The sequence below is a fragment of the Neopsephotus bourkii genome, unplaced genomic scaffold, assembly GCF_033783945.1.
Source record: "Neopsephotus bourkii isolate Nb327-2 ecotype Australia unplaced genomic scaffold, CSIRO-AGI_Nbou_v1 NB_1810, whole genome shotgun sequence".
Classification (NCBI taxonomy): domain Eukaryota; kingdom Metazoa; phylum Chordata; class Aves; order Psittaciformes; family Psittacidae; genus Neopsephotus; species Neopsephotus bourkii.
Window position 1 is genome coordinate 293,511 of NW_026902283.1, and position 22,848 is coordinate 316,358.

General features: G+C 37.7%; 1 protein-coding gene and 1 long non-coding RNA gene across 5 annotated transcripts in view; one reads left to right on the forward strand and one right to left on the reverse strand.

Annotated features, from left to right (window-relative positions):
• The window catches only part of RNF180 (ring finger protein 180), a 71,226-nt gene extending 52,971 nt beyond the window's left edge, over positions 1-18,255 (forward strand). For all 3 annotated transcript variants that reach the window (XM_061342674.1, XM_061342675.1, XM_061342676.1), the window contains exon 7: positions 15,033-18,255. In XM_061342674.1, coding sequence (XP_061198658.1) covers positions 15,033-15,238 — 206 coding nt within the window. In that variant the 3' untranslated portion in view covers positions 15,239-18,255. The remainder of the gene's footprint in view (positions 1-15,032) is intronic.
• Positions 1,475-22,266, reverse strand: LOC133206580 (uncharacterized). Of its 2 annotated transcripts, none has more exons than XR_009723809.1 (4): positions 22,139-22,266; positions 21,747-21,851; positions 20,872-20,934; positions 1,475-1,898 (listed from the first exon to the last, which is right to left on the reverse strand). It is a non-coding gene; the product is annotated as an uncharacterized LOC133206580 (long non-coding RNA). The 2 variants fall into 2 exon arrangements; XR_009723810.1 differs by lacking the exon at positions 1,475-1,898 and adding an exon at positions 19,567-20,460.
• Positions 22,267-22,848: the final 582 nt, after the last annotated feature.

Here is a 22,848-nt window from a genome sequence, read left to right on the forward strand (position 1 = left end):
CAGGCAGCAAAAGACTTCTGACAACATAATAGATGCCTTTTACAAATACAGCCCCTAATATCAGTGAGAGCAGTAGGGGAAAAGAGGCTACTTAGATTAATTTTTGTTTAATTACAAAAGTAATAGCCAAATAAGATGTTAGAGTCGCAGAATGGGAAGGAAAACATAGTGGAGTGCATGAGAAGAGTGACTGGAGTGAAAGTGGCCCTGTTAGAAATACATACGCTGTTTTGTCTAGTTCATATTCAACAGAGTCAGTGGCCACTGAGAATCTGGCAGCTCTTTCCAAACTTTATATTGCTCTGGTTTTCCCTATGACAAAACTTCTTCTGTAATAGTATTTTTATAATCTGGACATAAAAATGGTGAACTTCGAATGGTAAACCACTCATTAGAGATACTAGACCTGATAAAATCAGACCTCAGCTGACTGTTGAGAAGCCTAGATTAAGTGGATTTGTCAGTTGTAAAATTTAAAAAGTCTAATTTAGGCTTCCTGAACATTGCAGGACTGCTAGGTAAAATCAGATGTCTTTTCTTTTTCCTCACATTTTTCATGAACTGATTCTCTGAGCCAGATTTTGTAATCAATATACGAGTCTTCTTTGATATGGGAATTTTCATGAGGAATGTAAAAGTGTCCAGTGACTAAAAAAAACCCAAAACAAACTATATGAGATAAAGTTACTACATTAGTTGCTCGTTTGAGTGTTGCATACAATGAAGTCTGTACTAGTTCTTTACTGATCTCATCTCTGTAATGGCTTAATAAAAAGCTATTGATTTCTGCATCAGTCAAGGATTGCAAGATACAGTGTTTCCAACACCTGCTAATACTAGTGGAAATTCCCACCACCTCAGTAGGTCTCATCTACCATGTCCTTTTATCTAATCATTAATAGAAAGCGGCGCTCCATTTCCTAAATGTTGGGTTGTTTGGCTTTTTTTTGGAAAAAATGTCATAAAAGCTTTTAATAACACTTGTTAATACATTTTTCAAATCTGCTTTATTCAAGATTCTTGTTATCATGATTTCAGTTAGATAGGCAATAAAGGAAGGATGTTAACAGCTGTGAAAATTTACAGCTATGGCATTACATCAACTACGTTTTAAGTTCATAGTTCTCTGTTTAAAAAAATTATTATACTGGCTTTCAAGTTTCTGATGATGTGACCTATTAAGAAAAAAAAAATTGGTGTTACTAAAAATAGCAGGTGCAGCATTCATTTTAGCTCTAAAGTGTGATGCTGGACTGGAAGAAGTCTCTCAGAATAATCCTTGTGTCAAGGTATTTTCTCCCTGAGTCCTCTTCCATCCTCCCTTACTGCACTTTTTTCTTTCTGTTAATTTCCTTACTTCCTCATTTCTTTAAGTTGCTTGTTGCTTTGGCATACTACTCAAGACTGCAGCTGTGGGACCATGCAATGTTTCTTCACCAGAAGGCTTTCTTTTTTTAACCGGATCCATCAGATTTTACAGTATAGCCTGTGGAATCACAAAAAGCTAATCTGCACACATGCATTTCTCACAAGATGCATTTACAGTCTACAATCTTCACAGTAAGTGAATTTTCTGCCTCAAGGAGACACACATTACTCAGAAGCGTTGTCTTTGAGCATCTCTTATCCTTATAGTACGCTAAAACTGAAAACAGACTCCAAGTACTGCTGGTTGAGTGTGTCTTAGGTCAACTGCACTGATGGAAGCTTTGTCATTTTGCTATTTTGTAAGCACTTGCACCCGTTTTCATTGCCCCCCAGTCCTTTCAGCTCCAACAGATCACTGGTAAAAAACACAAGACTGATTTGATTCAGAGGCCCCTTCTGTCCCCTGGTGCAGCTGTGCTCCAGCTGTCCTTCAGTCCTTCACTTCTGCACTTCACCAAGCAGAAGCGAATCTGAAAGAAAAATGAAATAAAATAGAAGGGGAACTTTAAGGTACAAAGGCCAGTGCCACAGGTGTGTCTTAAGCTTCAGCCCTAATAGCACTGCCACTTTTTGTCGCTGCTGTTTTGCCAGAAGTGTTCTACAAATTATTGTGTAAGTATCAACAGCCTTGTGTCCTGGGCTCGTCTGTAACAGTTATTTTTCTTCTTCTTAGCAGCTGGTGCAGGACACCTTGTTTATCTTTTAAGCTATTTTGCAGAGGCAGCTTTAGAGACTTCTTCAGATCGACAGTCCCATTGGAAAGGATATTTTATAGCCTTTTCCCAGTCCTGAAGACTGCATCCAGGGCTAGGCCGTGTAGGAGAATGATACAACTCACTCTCAGAAATTATGGCTGCTTAGTCATTGCTATTGGTTCATCAGTGCCTTGAAGGGAACCAAATTCTAGCTAATCTGATTGTGTGATCAGAATTTCTTGTTTGCATCTAACCATGATATTAGAAGACAGTTGTACCAGGAATATCGATAGCTATAATTATGCAAACAAGGATTGTGATAGAATGGCTATGTCAAAAAGCATACTGTATCATTTCCGCATCTATTTCTCAAAATGTCCTTAAGTTAATATTGGATTGACATCCTTAGTTCTACCTAGGGAACCAAGTGTTCATACTGGCTTGAAAGGCAAATTAAGAACATTAGAGATGTCTTACAAAGCCGTGGTCCAACAGTTGTACCGGAGGGACCCAAATGAACTTGAAGGGGAATTAGAGGTATCATGCTTTTTACCCTGCAGCTTATAAATTCCTCAAGACTTTTAAGAAGGTTCTTTTCTGAAGATGCTTGAAAAAACATAGCTGTGTTCATGATAGGAGATGAAGTCTGATCATCCATTAATAGTTAAAAGATACCAATAAAAGAATGGAAATAAATGATTCATTTTTCTCACTGGAGAGACATTAGCAGTCTAGTCCTAGATGGATATATGGTACAGTTTGTACTATCCAGCATATTTGTTACTAGAAATGGAGGAGATAACATTTGCTTACATTACTGAAATATTTGGGATAATAAAAATGAAAGCCAGATTCGAGCAGTGGCAGAAGACTGGGTGATCTTTAGCAATGTTTACATTGATTTTGTTTCATAGAAAAAGGAGGTAGTAAACTGGATGGGTACAAAGAAGATAAATAAGAATGTAATTTTTAAATGACTTCCAGTTGAGCAATATGTAAATAAAGTAGAATGCTTCAGCCAAAACAAGAGATGACTAAAGAGGAGCGATAATAGAGGTAATTAAAATCATGAAAGTCATGGCAGAAAGGAACGGGCTGTTGTTATTCAATGTCTTATAGTAAAATAACTAGAGGACAGTAAATAAAATTATCGTTAACCCAGAGCATGGCTTCAAATACTAGCAGTTTCTTGGAAGAAAATGGAATAAAGAGTATTAAAATCAATAATACCGCATCTGCTTGTGAAGATTCTTGAGCTGTGAGTCCCTGGGAGCTGAGACGAATACCAGGGAGGTATTGCAATATGCTTGCTCTGTTCTTATGTTCTTTCCTCATCACTCACCAATTGTTTGACCTCATCAGAGAAAGACTGAGAGTGTAAGTAGACCTTTAGCCTCCCCTTAATATGCCTATTCTTATGAGATATCCTAAATTTTATGACAATGGTGTCTTCTATTACAATTTTAACTTAGGCACTGTAAAAAGATTTTATTCATTTATCAAGTAAGGTTATATAAATATTTATTATTTACCCTCTAAATACAACTGAGAATAATACATAATCCTAGTTAAACGACTGTGGGTAAACTGAATTGCTAGCTTTTTGAAGTGGTAGTCTTTCATCACAGAATCTGTTTAGAGCATAAAATATCTCCTGATCATTATTTGTCATGTTTTGTGTAGGATTCTGCTGAGACTATTTCAGATTACAACAGGTGTCCTTGAACAAGTGGAAGCAAAGATGCCTTCTGTCTCCATCACTGGCAGGAGTTAGCAAGTATCTTTCTATATACTTCTAGTGGAAGTGAGGAATAATCCTTGCCAGCTCTGAAAATAGAATGGCAAAAAGATTGTGGCCACTAAGCAATGATCAGTAAAATTGGTTGCATTCCTAATTAGCTGTGAACTAATCATGTTTAGTAAGGATAATACCAGACATGCTTCCCTAGCATGCTCCTCCACTCCACTAAGCACTGAAATGCCCTGCGTAGGGGAGCAGTTTGTAATGAAGTAGCCCCTAAAGAGTCAATTTTACTGGTGTAAACACATTGTTACTTGGAAGTTCAGTTTGCCTGGTGTTTAGTCCTTTGATTTGATGCCTCGTAGAAATCCCATTTGCTATGAGAATAACAAATAATTCTTGGCTAATAATGGATTGTAAATATATCATTTGGCTTCATCCCTATCGATGATTTAATAGAGAAGTAAGTAGGACAAATGTGTATGTTGTTTCAGCTGCCTACCATGCCTACCATGTGATTTCTGCTTCATATGTCTCTACCTGCAACACAGGGACCCACACCATTCCAAAATCTGGATATGAACACAAGTTCAGTTTGATCCTAAAGCATTGATTGGGTGGAAAACTCCTAAGATGTCAGGAAGCATATGGTATTTGCATAGTATAATTATAAAAAGTGAGGCAGCATTTTGGGGGCAGGGTAGAGTTTTGGAAACCCCTAGAAGTGGGAGAAAAACCCTGACATTTTAATTTGATGGACAAAAGATGAAGCATGAAAGTACTCAAGGTGACATGTGAGAATAGTAAGCAAGAAAAGGTAATAGTATTTTTGTTAAGTATACCTTCTGAAAGAAACAGGAGATGAGCACAGAGCAAAGTCAAGAGATCTTTGGTGACTATCTTAGGTGAGTAGGTAAAGGTGGATATTTGAAATGGTGTCAGAAAAAGAGTTAACCACCATAACACATTTGATGAAAGATTAAAGGAAGGATTTTTTAACAGTTCATAAAATTACTTTTTTAAATTTAAATAACTTATTTCTTGATAGCCTTTGAAGTAACTTTACTTTGGGAAAACTTATTTTTAATCATCAGTTGAACATATATGAAGGCTTTTCAGACAGCTTTTTCTGTAAAACGTTGGTCAGCATCCTAAACTCTGCACCAGCAAATTTTCAATTCAGGAAAAAGGTGCCAGCTTGCTCAAGACATAGTCTTGCACTTTGTATTTTTTTGTTCCTGGGAGGAATTAATATTTCTTTTGTTTGCTCCGATGAGAAGTAGGGTTGGCATTCACTGAAGCTGAATGTGAATTTGTTCGAAGACAATGGCATGACTCCAAGATAGGTCATTCACCAGTCTCTCTGGGGGAATTAAGGGAGGCATGTTGCCAGACAGCTAGACTTGCAAATAAACCAAATGCTTTGTGTATTCATATATAAAAAAGATACACACAGCCTTCTCTTACAGAGTGGTGTGGTGAGGCCCTGAAATGTCCATTCTGTCTATTGCCCCTAATCTTTTCTGTCAGGCGGACCCTGATTTAATACAAGTGGAGACAATTCATTAATTTATTTTTAAGAAAGTATTTACATTACTGTTATCTTAGAGTGTTCCACTAAAAGTGGCTTAAAACATTAAAGCTTTAAGCACTGAAGGACTTATGGACAGCATAACTCTGTATAGCATAACTCTGCAAAGTTTTATTAAATAACCTTTAGTATTAATATTTCTTTTTATCAAAATATAGCAAACTTTCAAGCCAAGAAATATATATCTAGAGCAAATTGAACAGTATGCCAAGCAGCATTCACATTACAGACATCGTATGAGATTCTTTTTAATGCTATTTCATACTTACTTGGTCATTTTGAGCTACTGTATTAAGCCTACCTATAATATCAATAGCTTTTTCCTCTCCTTACTTTATAATGTAGCAGTCCAAACAAATGGAGCCTGAAGAGATTAAGTATTTAGGGAGGAGTTATAGGGAAGACTGAAACTAGAGGGCAGTGATGCCATTACAGCAATGATAAAAAAGGTTAGATGCTCTTATGACGATAACTTAGCAAGAGTTGTTGACAGCTTAAATGTAGTATTTGATCATCTGGAAAGATAAAAAAAGTAAAGAAAACATAAACTTGCAACATGATTTTTAGAAATGTTCAGTGATTAAAAGTAACAACAGAATAGGGTGTTGATGAATAGAGACCATTAGATTTACTGAAGAGACAGGAGAAGAGACATGGAAAATAGATAAAAATTAGTAAGAAAATTCACAGAATCAGAATATTCTTAATAATTTTTAAAATTTGTTTTTCATATAGTTTATTGATGCACATACCATGGAAATCAGATTCTTCAGGTTGATGCTTGAGATTCTCTCATTCTTGTCTGCACTATCATAGCAAGGAGTGAAGTTGTCCAAAGGTTAAATTCACTGTTACAATAGAGTTTATCTACTCTATATGTGAACAAAAGTGATTACAGATCTCCATCTTAAGAAAAATGTATGAAAATTGCTGTAACTATAATATGTATGTCATCAGTATACAAATTAACTTACCTTTAAAATTAAAGAAATCTATTTACAGTCTAGAACGTATGAAAACTGTACATTTAGATCCATTACATGATCTTACACGGAGACCATGAAGCTTCATTTCCTGTTGCAATAGGACAAGGGGTGGTGGTTTTAAACTAAAAGAGGGGAGATTCAGAGTGGATGTGAGAAAGAAATTTTTACAATGAGGATGGCTGGGCAGAGAAGAGATTCAGAGCAGCCCTGCGGAGAAGGACTTGGGGGTGCTGGTCAATGAGAAAATGAACATGAGCCGGCTGCAGTGTGCGCTTGCAGCCCAGAAAGCCAACCGTATCCTGGGCTGCATCAAAAGGAGTGTGACCAGCAGGTCGAAGGAGGTGATCCTGCCCCTTTATTCTACTCTTGTGAGACTTCACTTGGAGTATTGTGTGCAGTTCTGGTGTCCTCAACATAAAAAGGACATGGATCTGTTGGAACAAGTCCAGAGGAGGGCCACAAGACTGATCAGGGGACTGGAGCACCTCCCATATGAATATTGGCTGAGAAAGTTGGGACTGTTCAGCCTGGAGAAGAGAAGGCTGCATGGAGACCTCATAGCAGCCTTCCAGTATCTGAAGGGGGCCTGTAGGGATGCTGGGGATGGACTCTTCATTAGGGACTGTAGTGATAGGGCAAGGGGTAATGGGTTAAAACTTAAACGGGAAGTTTAGATTGGGTATAAGGAGGTTGTGAATGCTCCATCCCTGGCAGTGTTCAAGACCAGGTTGGACGAGGCCTTGGGTGATACGGTTTAGAGCGAGGTGTCCCTGCCCATGGCAGGGGGTTTGGAACTTGATGATCTTAAGGTTCTTTCCAACCCTAACTATTCTATGATTCTATGGTAAAACACTGGCACAGGTTGCCCAGAGGGGTGGTGGATGCATCATCCCTGGAGACATTCAAGGCCAGGCTGGATGTGGATCTGGGCAACCTCATCTAGTTGAAGATGTCCCTGCTAATTGCAGGGGGGGTTGGAGTAGATGACGTTTGAGGTTCCCTTCCAACCTAGACTACTCTGTGATTCTATGATACTAGTCAGCACAACTCTATGGATCACAGTCACAACAGGTATGGTGAAGGGTAGGTCAATTAAAGAAGCCAATGTTTCATTTATTCAGAGAGCTAGTTTGCACCCTGAAAAACAAAGACATGCATTTCAATTGCTGTATGTTATTTTTGTATCATCTGTATATTCTTTTTATTTCATTACCCTTCACTGAATTTTGAAATAGTGGTTTTAAAGTAAGAAAGAGAGTAGGTTTTGCTGTAAGTCATTTTTTAAAGCTGTAGTATGATGTCCTGCCTGTTTTGTACTTAGTGTGTTATGGTTTAGTGGAGGAAAGAAAAAGCAGAAAATAATTCACTTGGGTTACTTAAAAAATAAATAAATAAATCTGCTTGCAGACTGGCTTCATGGCTTCCACAGACAAAAGACATTTACATTGTGAAATGTGAGTTTGTTTATTCCTGGTTTACTGTGTATCCCAGCGCTTAAACTAGCCAACTAGCTTGTATTTGTGACTATTGATAATTATAGAATAGTCATCACAGATGTTTGGACAGAGTATGTTTTCTAAACTCACTCAGCCTTCCCACAGTCCTCTTGCTTCTTGATTCTTCCAGGGAAATAAACATCCCAAGACAGAAAACACAAGTTCTTCTAGTTTTGTTTTGAATTTATGAGAGGGAGTGGGCACAAGTTATCATTGAATATTGTTCATAAAATTTGTAATAAATTTCATATTTAATAAATAAATGAAAAAGTTATACAAAATGCTCAATGTTAAATGCGTATGCTGGTGTGTAGTGTGGTCTACTGGATTTTGTCATTCATTTTTAAAGCTTTATCTTCTTTTCAAATAATGTGAGTCATTGATAGTTTATAGAATCATGGAATCATAGGATGGTTTGAGTTGGAAGCAGCCTTAAAGATCACTAGGTCCAAACCCCTCTGCCATGGGCAGGGACACCTTCCATTAGACCAGGTTGCGGAAAGCCCCATCCAAGCTGGCCTTGAACCCTTTTAGAATGGGGCAGCCACAGCTTCTCTGGGCAGCCTGTTCCAGTGTCTCACCACCCGTTCAGCAAAGAATTTCTTCAAATGAGTAATTTCTTTTAGTGTAAAACCATTCCCCCTTGTCCTATCTCTACAAGCCCTTTCCAGAATTCTTGTAGGCCCACTTAAGATACTGGAAGCTGCTCTACGGTCTCCCGTGAGCTTTCTGTTCTCCAGACTGAACAAGTCCAACTCTCTCAGCCTGTATTCATAGGAGAGCTGCTCCAGTCCTCGGAGCATCTTCTTGGCATCCTCTGGACTTGTGCAAGCAGCTCCATGTACTTCTGTGTTGGGGCCACAGATGTGGACACAGTGATCCAGGTGGGGTCTCATGAGAGCAGAGCAGAGGGGCAGGATCACCTCCTTCAACCTGCTGGCCAGACTTCTTTTGATGAAGCCCACAATATGGTTGGTTTCTGGGTTGCAAGTGAACAGTGATGGTTCACATTATGCTTCTTGTAAGTCAGTATCTCCAAGTCCTTCTCCTGAGGACTGCTCTAAATACAGTATCTGCCCAGCCTGTAGTTGTGATTGTCCTGACACAGGTGTAGGACCTTGCACTTCACTTCGTTTAACTTTGTGAGGTTTGCACAAGCCCACCTCTCAAGCATGTCAAGGTCCCTCTGAATGACATCCCTTCTCTCCAACATATCAACTGAATCACACAGCTTGGTGTCATCAGCAAACTTGCTGAGGCCTCAGTCGTTCCCACTTCCATGTTGCAGGCAAGATGTTCAGCAAAAGCCGTCCCAACACCGCCCCCTGGGGAGCATCAATCATCATCGATATCCATTTGAATATCAAGCCATTCATTTAAATATCAAGCTGTTCACTTAAATGAAGAACTCTCTGAGTGCAACCATCAAGCCAATTCTTTATCCACCAAGTGTTCCTTCCATCAAATCAATGTCTCTCCAGTTTAGAGATACGGATGTCATGTGAGACAAATACCTTGCACAAGCCCAAGTATGGTATCAGTTGTGCTTCCCTTATCCCCCAATGTCATGACCCCTTTACAGAAAGCCACCAAATTTGTTAGGTACAACTTGCCCTTAGTGTTGTCTGTCACCAGCCACCTCCTTATTGCCTGTGTGCCTTCATGTAAGTTTCCAGGAGGACCTGCCCTATGATCTTGCCAGATACTGAGGTGAGACTGCCTGTCCTGTAGTTCCCCAGTCTTCCTTTTTTTTCCCTTTTAAATGTTTCCCCTTTTCCAGTCACTGGGTCCTTCACCAGACTGCCATGACTTCTGAAATATGATAGATAATGACATCTGTCAGTTCCTTCAGGAGTCATGGATGCATCTGCTCAGGCCCCATGGGCTTGTGCACCTTCAGGTTCCTTAGATGGTCTCAAACCTGACCTCCTATAAAAGGTGGTTCTTCATTCTCCCAATCCCTGTCCTTGTCTTCTGTGACTTGGGCGGTATGGCTGAAGCTCTTGCTGGTGAAGACATGCAAAAAACTTCAATTATAAATAATCTGTACAGAAATCCAGTGAGCTGTACTTGAAAAATATGACATCTTCATTTCCTGCCCAGAGTAAAATTGTCAAATCTTCTTGTCAAGTGTAAATATTGTAATTGTGATAGAAAGAAATTTAGTTTATTTCACAAAGGAAATAGTGAATATAAAAATGATTTTAGGTAAGATTATGTCCAGCTTAAGTGCATTTTACCTCTAGCTGTTCTACAGCCCAACTGCTAGCATGAAAGTAGGACATGGATTCTGGGGGTGGAAAAGGAATGGAGAGAGGTTTAGGCCACCATATAGGTTTAGTCAAGTATGGATGTAGTGTGTTGGCAGCCAACGGGAGCCCACGGAGCCCATCAGAAGGGCAAGAGGAGAGAAATATTCAAAGAACAGGGTAAGTGAGAGGAAAGGAGAAGGAGTAGGATAGCAAGGAAGTTTTGGTAAGGTGATTGGACTTCACAGTGAGAAAAGCCTTGAAAGGGGATGTTAGAAGCTTTAGCATAGGAAAGCTGGAGGTTCTGGTGTGCATTTTGGGGCGAAAGGAGTTTGGAATTTGAGGGCTTTCTCTAGAAAAAAATGAGATTTTGAATTCTGAAACAGTAAGTGTGTAGAGCCTATGTATCTGAGGCAGGAGGGCAGAGACGTTCAAGCTTTTCATGTGGGAAGAGGGGAAATGCTAAAACTCTAGACCTGAAAAGGATGGTGATTGGCTTCAGTTGCCTTGTTTTGGAGAAGGAGCTGGATGCTCTGGGGACTTAGGTTTGGTGGAGGGCTTGAGGCTGAGTTAGGGGTTTTCACATGAAATCAGGAGTCAATGGGACATGCTTTCAGGCATTCACAGAGGATAAATGCCATCACCCCATAAACATCCCTAGCAATACATGCTTTTTTCTTTTTTGGAAATACAGATCTCATAGCTAATTTTAACTAGGAAATCTTATAATTTAGCTATTACATTAGCATAACCAGAACGTGGTACTGCATGATGAGCATATGAGAGAAGGCTGGTGTTTAAGCAAGAAGTTTGGGATGATACCTTATTTGTGAAAGCATTATAAAAACAATGTATCCTTTAAAAAAGTACAGCATGCTGTGAAATTTTGGCCCATTTCTCCATACCATCATCAGGTCTGCAGATGACAGCAAACTGGAGGACTGGTTGGTAGACTTAGTGGCAGGGGTACTATTCAGAGGTCAAGACAAGCTGGAGAAATGTGCTAAAACAGTAAAGGTGTTTCAATACATAAAAGTCCCTTTCAGCAGCACAGACCAAGGTAATATAAAAGAGTATCTAGCAAATGTCATTGAATTGTTGTTGGAATCCCACAAGATTCTGCGTAGTTCAGGACATTCATATGCAGTTTGAAAAAGTGATACATATACAGTCTGATGAAGTTTATTAGCGATACCGAATTATTCAGTTCACTGATTATAGTAAATATGAACTTCCCAGCTAACAGTTCTCTTATCAGCAGCCTCAAGGAGACAAGAGAATCCACTTTCATCAGGTCTGCAGAGGACAATAAATTGGATGACAGGTTGATAAACAGCAGCAGTTGTCACTCATAGAAACCTAGGCAGGCCAGAGAAATGTGCTGAAAGGAACCTTGTGAAATTCAGCAAGGACAGTGCCGAGTCCTGCACCTGGGAAGGAAGAGGCCCTGGCAATGAGACAGCCTGGGCACTGACAGCCTAGGGAGCAGCTCTGTGGAAAGGACCTGAGCATCCTGATGGAGAGCAAGCTGCACGTGAACTGGCAGTGTGCCCTGGCAGCAAAGGCAGCCAACAGCATCCTGGACTTTATGAACAGGAGCATGATGTATGAATAGCAGTAGATGAGGAAAATGGTTCTCCACTGCTACTCAGCAGACAACTAAAATACTGCAATTTTTCCCTTTCCCGCTCCTCCCCTTCACTCTAATACAGGAAAGGTGGCAGTAAATTGGGTAAATTAAAGCAAGTTTAAACTGAGTAAATTTCTTCAGTTTTAGGAAACGGACATCAGGATGCTCAGGGTCCTGGAGCACCTAACCTATGAGGAGAGGCAGAGGGAACTGGCTTGTTCAGTCAGGAGAAGGGTAGGCTTTGGGGAGGATCTCCAGCCAGCCTCACCGTATGTATAAGGAGACCACCAAAAGGAGAGACCAGCTGTTCACAGTGGTGTGTGGCAGGAGGATGAGAGGTAATGGATATGAGAGGTTCAGACTCAAAGTAAGAAGAACGCTTTCACTGTGAGGACAATCAAGTGGTGGAGCAGATGCCCACAGAGGTTATGCAATCTCCACAATACATAATATTGACTATGATGAGCTGTAAATTAGCTACTGCCACTTAGGAAAAGAGGTCTGGGTAATACTGTGATTAGTTTTCTGAAAGCATTCAATGCGCAGCCATAGCCAAAAGGTAAGCAGGAATTATTAGGATCATAGCAAAATGGAAAACATTATGTCATTGTCTAGATTTGTGGTGATACCACATCTCCAATTTTGAATATAATTTTAATTACATCATCTCAGAAAAGGATAAAGGAGGGTAAAGGATAATGTGGAAAAGATGATCTGAAGTATGGAAGCTTCTCCATACAAAGGAAATTTACATGTTTTTTCTTTGAAAAGAATATTACAGAAAACAGCTGAAAGAGGTCTGTAAAATTAGGAAAGGCATAAAGATGTTTTACGAAAGATTGTTGGCTATCTCTCAGAGGCATTCTTGCATTAGCAATTATATCAGCCATAGTAAATAGGGCAGAGGAATGGGTGCTGAGGGCCAGATGTCCACATTTGGATTTTAGAGAGCAAGGGCAAGTTAACTTCAAGTCCCAGGGGCTGAATGCCCATTAGTGATTGAAGTGTATTACTGGAATGTACAAGAGCACTTGGAGCTTATCTTCTGGTTTAGGTTCCCCCAAAAGAAAATAATTTTTTTTGTTCTAAGACTTCTCTACCAAGGCACACAAAGCTCAGTCAGTGGAGGCAATGAAGAGGCATGCAGAGGCACATGTACGGAAAGAAAATCTTATCAATGCCTTTTTAAAATACTGTTCTGACCACAGAGTCCAAATCACTCGTATCCTAAGTTGCTGATGCTGCAAGTGCACATATGGGAAGGCATCAGCCTGTACTTGCCTTCTTTCTTGTCTTTCAGCAGCTCTCCGCTGCAGCTCATAATCAGAAAGAAGAGACTGTGTCAAAATGACCTTGGTACATCTGATTACCTAAAAACACTTGTTTTAGCGCAATTTAATTTTACATGAGCGCTTACAATGTAAATGGTTGTTATAGCTTGCATATTATTTGTTTGGGCACATTTTTACAATAAAATTTTCCATGTCTCATATTCCTTAACAAAATAGCAAAATGAGATCAGTCAATTTACAATATTGGGAGAATATCTTTGATTGTACTTTTATTTTGAGTATTGCTAGTACCTCAACAGGAGGTTGCTGAAACTTTGGCAGGGACACATATAACAGATGTGCCTATTGATGCTTTGGTGAAAATCCTTTTTGATTTGCATGCTTTGGTGGGTATAAAAGTGCGACTTGCACACAACATTGCTTTTGTTATCTAGTAACAAGTTTCCACTAACAGCCTGCCAGACTGCTGGCACTGTGCATGCATATTCATGTGATTGGAGTGGAAGTTCTTGCACAGAATATAGCAACACGGGGATGCATAAAAAAGTTTAGTAAAATTTGTTTTAACAAATACATGCCCATGTAGAAAGCATCTAGGGACTGTGTTCATCAAATAAGATAGGGTTTCTTTTTAAAAAAGGAGTAAATATATTAGAAGTAATTTGAAGCTCCCTCAGCTGTCCTGTTTCATAGTGCAGACCACTATTACATGTTGCTATACAGTTTTTGAGGAACTCTGCAACTCTTGGTTGTTATCCACAGATGGCTAGAATCACATGTAAAGACATGGCTTATTTCCTCTCTAGCTGGAGAGATTGACATTTGGAGGTATTTTTCATGTCAGAATTTATTAAAGACAGTAGTCACAGTATGGAACATAGAGTCTGCAGTAATATTTATGTATGATCATACAGGGTTTCTAAATCTGATACTTGGTTTCAGTACTGTTTGGTAATATACTTCAGTTCTTTTTTAACTTTCAAGGAAAGTTTGGTAATATACTTCAGTTCTTTTTCTTTGTTAGCCTCTGTTGAGTCCTGGAATTCAGTTTACATAATAATTCTACTGTTGACATTTTCAGCTGAAGCTTAATCAATTTACAGATGGTAACAAAGACCCTATTTCAGCCACAGAATATAAATATGTATCTAGTAGCTTTACTCACACTCAGGGAAGCCGCAGGGATTATATATGGTGTAATAGTAAGCAGTTGCTGATTGTATAAATGCCTTTAATACAGCATCAACAATTTTTCTGTGGCTTTTCGTATGAAGAGCGATTAGAGAATAGCCAGTTTCCTAAACTGAAAATGCTGTTCTTCAGTGTATAATGGTTACATTACAGAGTTTAATCTGTCATAAACTCAGTGCAGGTTTGCTTAAGGTAAGTTGCAGATGTGCAAATAAGGGATAATACTTGCCCAAATCCTCTAGAAGGCGACGACTAACAAGTTAAAACTAATGTAGCTACATGTTTCCATAATTCCCTGATTATCCCTTTTGATCCAAAAACAGCCTCTAGCATTTTGCTTTTAATCTACATTAAGTATAGAAATAAATAAAAGGAAAACACAGGTAGCAATCTTCACTCGAACCCCCCAGAGAGTATAATATACACTAATATTCATATGTGAAAGGCACAGTGAATGATACAGCATTAGTATCATTCATATTATAAAACGTAATGCCAGTTGCAAATTAAATTAAAAAATTAGAACGTAATAAATAAATCTAGGTTTCTAATTGGTAATAATGCTTTAAAAGTGTTACAAAAGAAAATAAGAAAAATAACAGGTTTGAAATTGGTGTAAGTTTTGAAATTAGCATTTTTGAAGTAAATTCAGTCTTGGCAGAGTTAACTTTTTTTTTTTCTCAGTCTCGTTGCTTTTATACAGATTTTTATCTTCTAGTTTGTTTTTTGTCAGGTTTCCAAAGACGATCAGATACTGTAACAAGGAGGCATTTCCCACATGCTGCTCACAGAATGGACTACATGGACTTCGAGGATGATAGCCGTGTATGGCGGTTTGATATGGACATGGTGATAATCTACATTTATTCAGTCAACTGGGTAATAGGATTTATTGTGTTCTGTTTTCTTTGTTATTTCTTTTTCCCTTTTAGTCTGTAATAGTCACAGCTGCGGAAAAAAGCAGTCATGTGAACCACAATAATGTGAATAAAAAAAGCTTGAAGAAGGCAAATGCTTGATATTACATTTTTATCATTCAGAATTGTAATAGACTGCATCAAGCATGCTGTGAGGCTATTTGATACTTGTGCTATGTGTGACAAAGTACTTGAGTTTGGTTCCAAGTATAATGTGAATTCTAGATTGTATTTCATTCAGTGAGAGTTTTGCCTCAATTTTGGAGGAAACAGGATTTACCCCTAATGTATAAAAGAATTACTCTGTAGAAATATGGAATACTGCTTGTTCTTAGGGGGATTCTGTCTACTACAAAAGAATATGATCCATAGACTCATTTTGGGGTTTGACTTTATGTTGGCACACTTTTCTCGCTCATTGGTGCTTCAATTCCTCATACGTCAAAGCAATAAATATGCTTCCCATTTATAGTCAGATCTTTAGGGAGCAGGGAATTATAAGCAGTGCTGGACCATGCATAAACAGACATTCATGACAGCTTTTTCAATAGTATAACCCAGATCCTGATTTTGACAATTGATAGACCTATCAGCATTCTACTGTGGAAATATGCTGTACTCAGTGCCTGAAATTTTGAGCCTGTTAACCAAAAAAGAAGTGATTCTGCACAGTGGGCTGACAGTTTATATTTCAGCAAATGGCAATCAGAAGGAATCAAACAACCCCAAGTCCTACACATTAAAGGGACCTTTTTTTATGCAGATTCCCAGGGTATCACTGCACCTTTTCTTACCCATCCAGATGAATGTGTATGGATCCAGCAAGACAGCTAATGGAGGACAAGCAGCAGGCCTCCTGGCTATGATGATGTGAGACACCAACCCAGTAAATATTGGAGAAAGAAGCATTCTCCAGTGTAAGAGATCAGTGCCATTATTGAATTGCTGTAACAATTTGGGGATACTCTCAAGTGTGGGCTCACCAGGACTATGCATCTCCAGGGAGGTCACATAAGAGGACACAGTATTTATTTGCACCTTTCATGTGAAACAATTCTAAAGCACTTTATAGTTACTCTATATATAGATTGCTGAGATACAGTACCAAACTGCAGCCAGTTCAGCAATCATTCTATACTTGCTGCTTTACACAGTATTTTCAAACGAAAGTGAAAGAGCGTCTATTAAATGATAAAAAGGACATTAGAAACTATTGTGGGAATAAGGTGCTAAAACATAGTACTAGAGGCTTACTTTTCAGGAAGGTACAAGGCCATTTTCATTTCTAAGGGCATGACCCTGCGAAGTATAATGTGGTTTCATCTTGAAAAGCATGTGAGTATATGTGTGTATCTGGTATGAGGATTTGTGTGGGAGACCTGTGGTTTTTCAGTAGGTGGTGTACTCCCCTGTTCTAGCAGAGAACAAGGAGAAATGTGTTGTGGAAGGTGCCATCTGCCAAATGTGATGGAATGAATTTGGGGATTTTATTAAGCATGTACTTACGCTTCTTTACTGGAGCAAGGCCAATATGGTCAATCTCTTATAGGCTATAAAGGGATTAGGACCAGAAACTTTTCACTTAACCTGAAAAACAGCAGTAAATCAGCTACTAATATTTAGTTTTACTACAGGCTGCGTAAAATAATCTCTTTGAGAATATATATATCAAATTAAAAATTACAAGTCTAACTATGGTAATTAAATAATTCTTGCCATCTTTTTAAATATGTGTGAACTTACAGATATATAACAATTGAAATTCACCATCACCACATAGTCATGTTTGTGACAGTAACGCATTTTCTGTAATTACAGTATTATCTACTTTGTCTCTATCTAAAGGTGATTGTCTCTATTACTGGTGGCATTAGGCATAACATTTTAAAAGCTTTAAGATTACATTAGAGCATTCGGTGATTTTCCCTCTTTATATTGATACAAACAAGTCTTTTAAAAGCTAGGGTTTTTAGGTCATAGGCTAATGTTTGCTTCATGCATATGTGTAGGTTTGTATGCTGAAATATTATCAATAATTATTAACACCTTTCTCATCTATGCCAGGACTGGGATTTTAACTGCAATTTTCATTTGTTTCTCTAATTTTATGAATTTAGTGCTCCTGTCTCATTAAAGAGAAGGACTGATTCACCTGTTAAGTTGAAATTGCTTCTACCTTTTGATATCAGAAAATGCTAAAATAAAAATGTCATGAAAAATTACTTTAATTTAGCTGACATAGTCTGAAATTCCAGTAACAATGTAATTTAAAATTATTTAACCAGGATATCTGATAAAACAGTAACCTTAAGTATTCTAAAATATATTGAGACATAAGAAACATAATACAGGTGCTAACTAATTAGATAAGAAAGAGTTACTCAAATAATTTTTAACAGCACGTTACCATGGTTTTATTCTGAAAAAGGCAACACAGGAGAGTAAGAAGTCCAATGTAACATCGGCCCCTTTTGTACAGGAAGAATTGATGACACGGTGGCTACATTTTCCTAAATTTAGTAGGTGTGACAATTTTGTATGGCATTTCTAACTGTGTAACTCTGCCTTTCTTCAAATCCTAAACAATAAACTGTTTCTTGGACTATATTGTTTTATTTTATATTGATTTTCGAGGAGACAATTAATTTTAAAAGATTACAAATGTACATAATGAAGACTTGCAACTCTGGGAGACAACCTCCATGGGGAAAAAAAGCGTAGAGTGGGTGGTACTTCTTTTTTTTCTTTATCGCTTTTTTGAGATACATACTTTTGTAAAAATACAGTAACAGTTTGAAGGCTTAAATCTGTTTTTTCTTGAAGTCTGTCTGTAATTTGCTGTCAGTATCTGTGGGATCAAGAGCAGATCCTTTGTAAGCAATTTTCTGGTTAAATTGATCCTGCTCTGATCTGCTTGTCTTTCTAATCTACAATAGTATTAAAATGTTTGCAACAAAATTTGAGTTGTTTGTAGTATTTTGCAGTCATTTCACTAGATTTTGTGTGGTGGAATTAAACTTTAATATTTTTTTCAATCAATGCCTTGTTTGTTATCCTGTGTATTCTTTACCTCCTTGGGGTGCAGCTAGGGTTTGCTGAATTTTTTACTACTGTGATTAACTCTTTTCATACTAGCAGCCTTTTGTTTGTTTCAGTACTTACCAGGGAACAGCTTCTGACAGATCATCTAAAGTCTGGGTTTTATACAGGTAAACATTTGAATTCAGATTTCCAAAAACACTTCCTGATTTTGGGTGCCTCAGTTTTTATTCCCAGCATGAAGCCTTCCTTCTAAAGGGGCCTGATGCAGAACTGAAAATCACGTTTCTCCAAAATAGTTCTTTAGGATTTCTTATGTTGGGAACCAAAGGCTGATCAAAGTTAAATACACCTACTTATGATGGACTTTAGCAGTGATCCAAATATGAGCAGAATCCTTAAGAACCATAATTGTAAGGATCTAAATGTAGTATTTAATTTAGGATATTTTGCTTTTAGCTTGATTATATTATTACACCGTGATTTCTTATTTTTAAAAAATACAGTGTTCCTACAAAAAGGCTGAAGTATGTGTATTTCATATTTTGGTTCCCTAAAATTTATAGGACAGACTTCATCTGTGATATGCACTGGAGAAAATGTGCTGAATAAACTGAAAAAATCTAATGTGAGGAATGTTTTGGGGCAAGTCAGCAGATTGACACTGTAGAACAAAAATCTCAGGGATCACTTCTCAAGGAAAAGCTCTCAGTGGGACAGAGTTAAGTACGAAACCAAGTGGCTTTATCTTGCCCTTTGAATGCTACACAGGACACTTTCTACTTACCTGGATACACAGCCTCCACTGGCACTTCAGCATCAGCTTTTATCCTCTACACCCAGGTGTCCCATACAAGTCACTGGAAGCTATCCAGAGGATCTGATGGCAGACATTGATTTTCCTTTTCTTCTTCATTAAAACGTTCCTGAATATTGCCAATTTTCTTCAGGTTTTTTTTTTTATTGAATTGTGACTGCTGAACTCTACCCAAGGGAGACAAGATGATGTGCTATTATTTTCCATTACTTTTTGGCCTTTGGGACTGCTCTTCGATTTCAGTCAGTTGATGTCCTGAGACATGTATGACATGCCACCCTGAAACTCTGAACAGGATTTTTTTTAATTACAAATATATCTGTTAGCACTTCTTTTAATATTGTAGCAACAGTCAGTATCCTGTGTGTGCTTAACTAAGTAGGTTTTGAGTTTGAAAGATACTCTAGACTCAGTACTACAGCGTATCCTAACCCAATAGTCCTCAGGCACTCATCAGCAATGCTGCCTTACATCAACCACATTATTAATGTCTGTTCTACTATATAAAATTTGGAAAGACTCCTTCAGCTTCATGTCCTCGATATCTCAGTACTAATTAACAAGTGAAATAAACTGTTCCCATGATTTCTAGTTTGATGTTATACAAGTGATGCGTATCACTATGATACTGTATTGGTGATGGCTTGTTTAGTTACAGTTTCGTTTTAGGATTAAAAAGCTGCAGCAACTATATTTGGGATTTTCACTAGATATAATTGATAATAATGTATTTCATTTTCCATCAAACATTTTCAACATTCAGTTGAAATATTTCTACATTTCCAGAAATGCATTAAAATGTAATCAGGCAGTCACTTAGAATATACTCCACATGTAATCTATTATCCTCAAACAAGACAATGAAACAGAAAAAATAAATGCAACCAATAAAAAGATCATGGTAAGTCATTTGATACTGATATAGCATTAAAAATTCATTTTTTAAAATCATTATTACTGTCATTTAAAAAAGTATTAAAATGCTGATTATGTAATGTACTCCAGTGTTTCTGAGCTGATCAATGAAATTCACACTGGGTAGAAGGGGAGTCTTATGTAGCCTTTCTGTATTATCTATATAAACTGAAAAATGCTAGATACTGACATAAAAATCTAGATGACCATCCTGTTCAATGAAAAGTGAAAAATGATACTTTAAAAGAATCCTGTGTAATCCAGATCTCCCTAACATAATCTACGGTTTGGGGGTATTAACTCTTCTTATAATTAGGTTGCTACCCAAGAAATATTGTTTAGACTTGCACTCAAAGTGTGAAAATAACTGAAATGCACAAAACCCTGTCCTAAATCCATGCAGATTATAAATCCTTGGGGACGTATATGAATTCAGAGCTCATTGCCAGTCATAGCATGGCATCAGATAGTGCCTGAAAGATAACACATTCCAATTAGAAACATATGAGGTAAGAATGTGTTTGCCTTGCAGATGGCTCTAGCTAGCTAATGTATGCATTTCAGCTGTCAGAAATTAAACTAGTTCTAAAATAATTTGAATTAGACTTCAGGGGAGGGAGAATATGCTGATTTTCTTTTATATCGTTCCAAGGAGAGAATGTTTGCAAAAAGTTAATGTACAGGCAATTTATAGACCTGTCTTGTTCCATCTTAAAGAACCGGACCCCTCTTTTTATCTTTTTAAAGAATTCTGAATTAAATGAACATAGGAGTTAATAATTAGCTGTATGGTTGTGGATTTTTCCTATATATATAGTGCAGTTTTATTTGAACAGCAATTACATGACCTACAAAATTATCTGATAGCTTTGTATTATACTCACCTAGGAGTTAAGGCTCCCAAACTCATTTTTATTTGTCATCTGGATTGTCACTTGAATTCTGAACTACAAAAAAAAAAAGACATAATGGCATTAAACTACCATGCTACACTGGTAGTTTTCTTTAATTCTGCTTAAGATGGGAATATAGTGTAATGATAGTAATAGCGTAAAATCAAGATACCCCTTCTTTGCCTAACTATTATTCCCAAAATGCCTTATTTCAACGTGATTTACAGGTCAAATTCTCATCATTTTTGATTTCTAAAACCTAGCTCTTCAGAACTTCCATTTTCCATGCAGATTCTAGTAGCAGCAATGCTCAATGTGCAAAGAACTTAGACCTTTTCAAGTGAAAGGCACTTTTACAGGAACAAGATGACATCTAAATGCAAGTACTGCAGGTTATCCAACAGATTAGTGCATGTTTTGGCAACAGTAACAAAATTATCATTATTACCATAATTTAAATCAAATGACAGCCAAATTGCACATGCATGTCTTGCATAGATGCTAACAATTATTCACTGATTTAAAGGGAAAAAAAAAAATAAAGCTAGTTTAGCATGTACTCTTTCACAGGAAGTTTAATATTTGAAGTTTTTCAGCATTTGTGTGTGACCCACTGATCAAAAGGAGATTTCTGGAACTAGCCTCCAAGTACTACTTAACTAGGTACCGTGAGCAGGAAAAGGAGAAAATGTCTAAACCTTTAAATAGTGCAGATAGCAAATAGGTTCAGGACACAAAATATAAAACAAATTGTAATTTATTAAACATTTATCTGAGCTTTTTTACGTACAGGAAAGATGAGTTTATTTAACCTCTAAGCTTTTTAACAAATGTAGTTAAACCAATCCACTAGTTATTGCACAAACCTGAGTCAAGATCATCAGTGATCAGCAATGTGATCACAGCAGTCATTCAACTTTTTTTGTACAAAAGAATGCTACTAAAGACTGTTGAACTCTCTCTGAAAAGCACTACAAGCATATTTCAGCATTATTTTGGAAAAACAACACAAATGCAATAGATGATGAGTGGAAAAAAAATATGTATTGAAATTACTGACATTTTAGACAGTAATAATGAAGGACTTGGAGGAGAAAATGTCAAGTTGTAGAAAAGAGAGTCTTCCAAACAGGTAAGGATGAAGTCCTGAGGCAGCAGTGAAAGTTGTCCACCAGCCTCTTGTTTATAACCTAGTGTTACGAACAAATCCATTCTCCCACTAGGCCTTTTTCTGTACCCACTGCAACAGCAATACTACCCCTGAAACTGCTGTGCTCTGCTCCCCTTGTAGTGCAGGAATCCTCCCACAGACTAGAGCCAGCATAGTTGGCTGTATGCACTACCACTTGGCATGAGAAGTCATACAGATGGCAGGGAGCATGGTCAGATGACACTGCAAACTGCCCATACACTGCTGGAACAGGCTCTTGGTGACTGTTAAAAATGTGAAAAATGAGTGACTGCACCTCTCCAAATACTTCTTCTGTATTCCCAGGAAGGAACTGTAATGTAGAATGAATTAGGCCTATATCATCCAAAGGTGCTGGAGACCTAAGACCCCTTAGAACAACAGTATCTGTTATGTATAACGATACATGTGTTTATCACTGATCATGGTAGTTTTTTTCTACAGATCAGTTACCAGAGTGCTTCCAGGAAAAGGGTTTAACATACCATCCTAGAACCAAAATTCTGCTTGTTGATAGCAACTGCCCTAAGTACTGGGTGATAATGTAGGCATATGCAAGGGCAACACCACTTTACTGTCAAGTGAAAGAAGGCTACTATATTACGGTTGGACTTAATGATCTTAAACATCTTATTCAACCTAAATGAGACTATGATTCTATCTGAACTTGCATACATTATTAAGTGCAGAAGATGGAGTTTCTACGTTTCTATTTCACAGAAACTGAACCTTCAAGTTACATGCTTTAGCTGGGGGTACATGGGTGAAGGGGGAAAGGG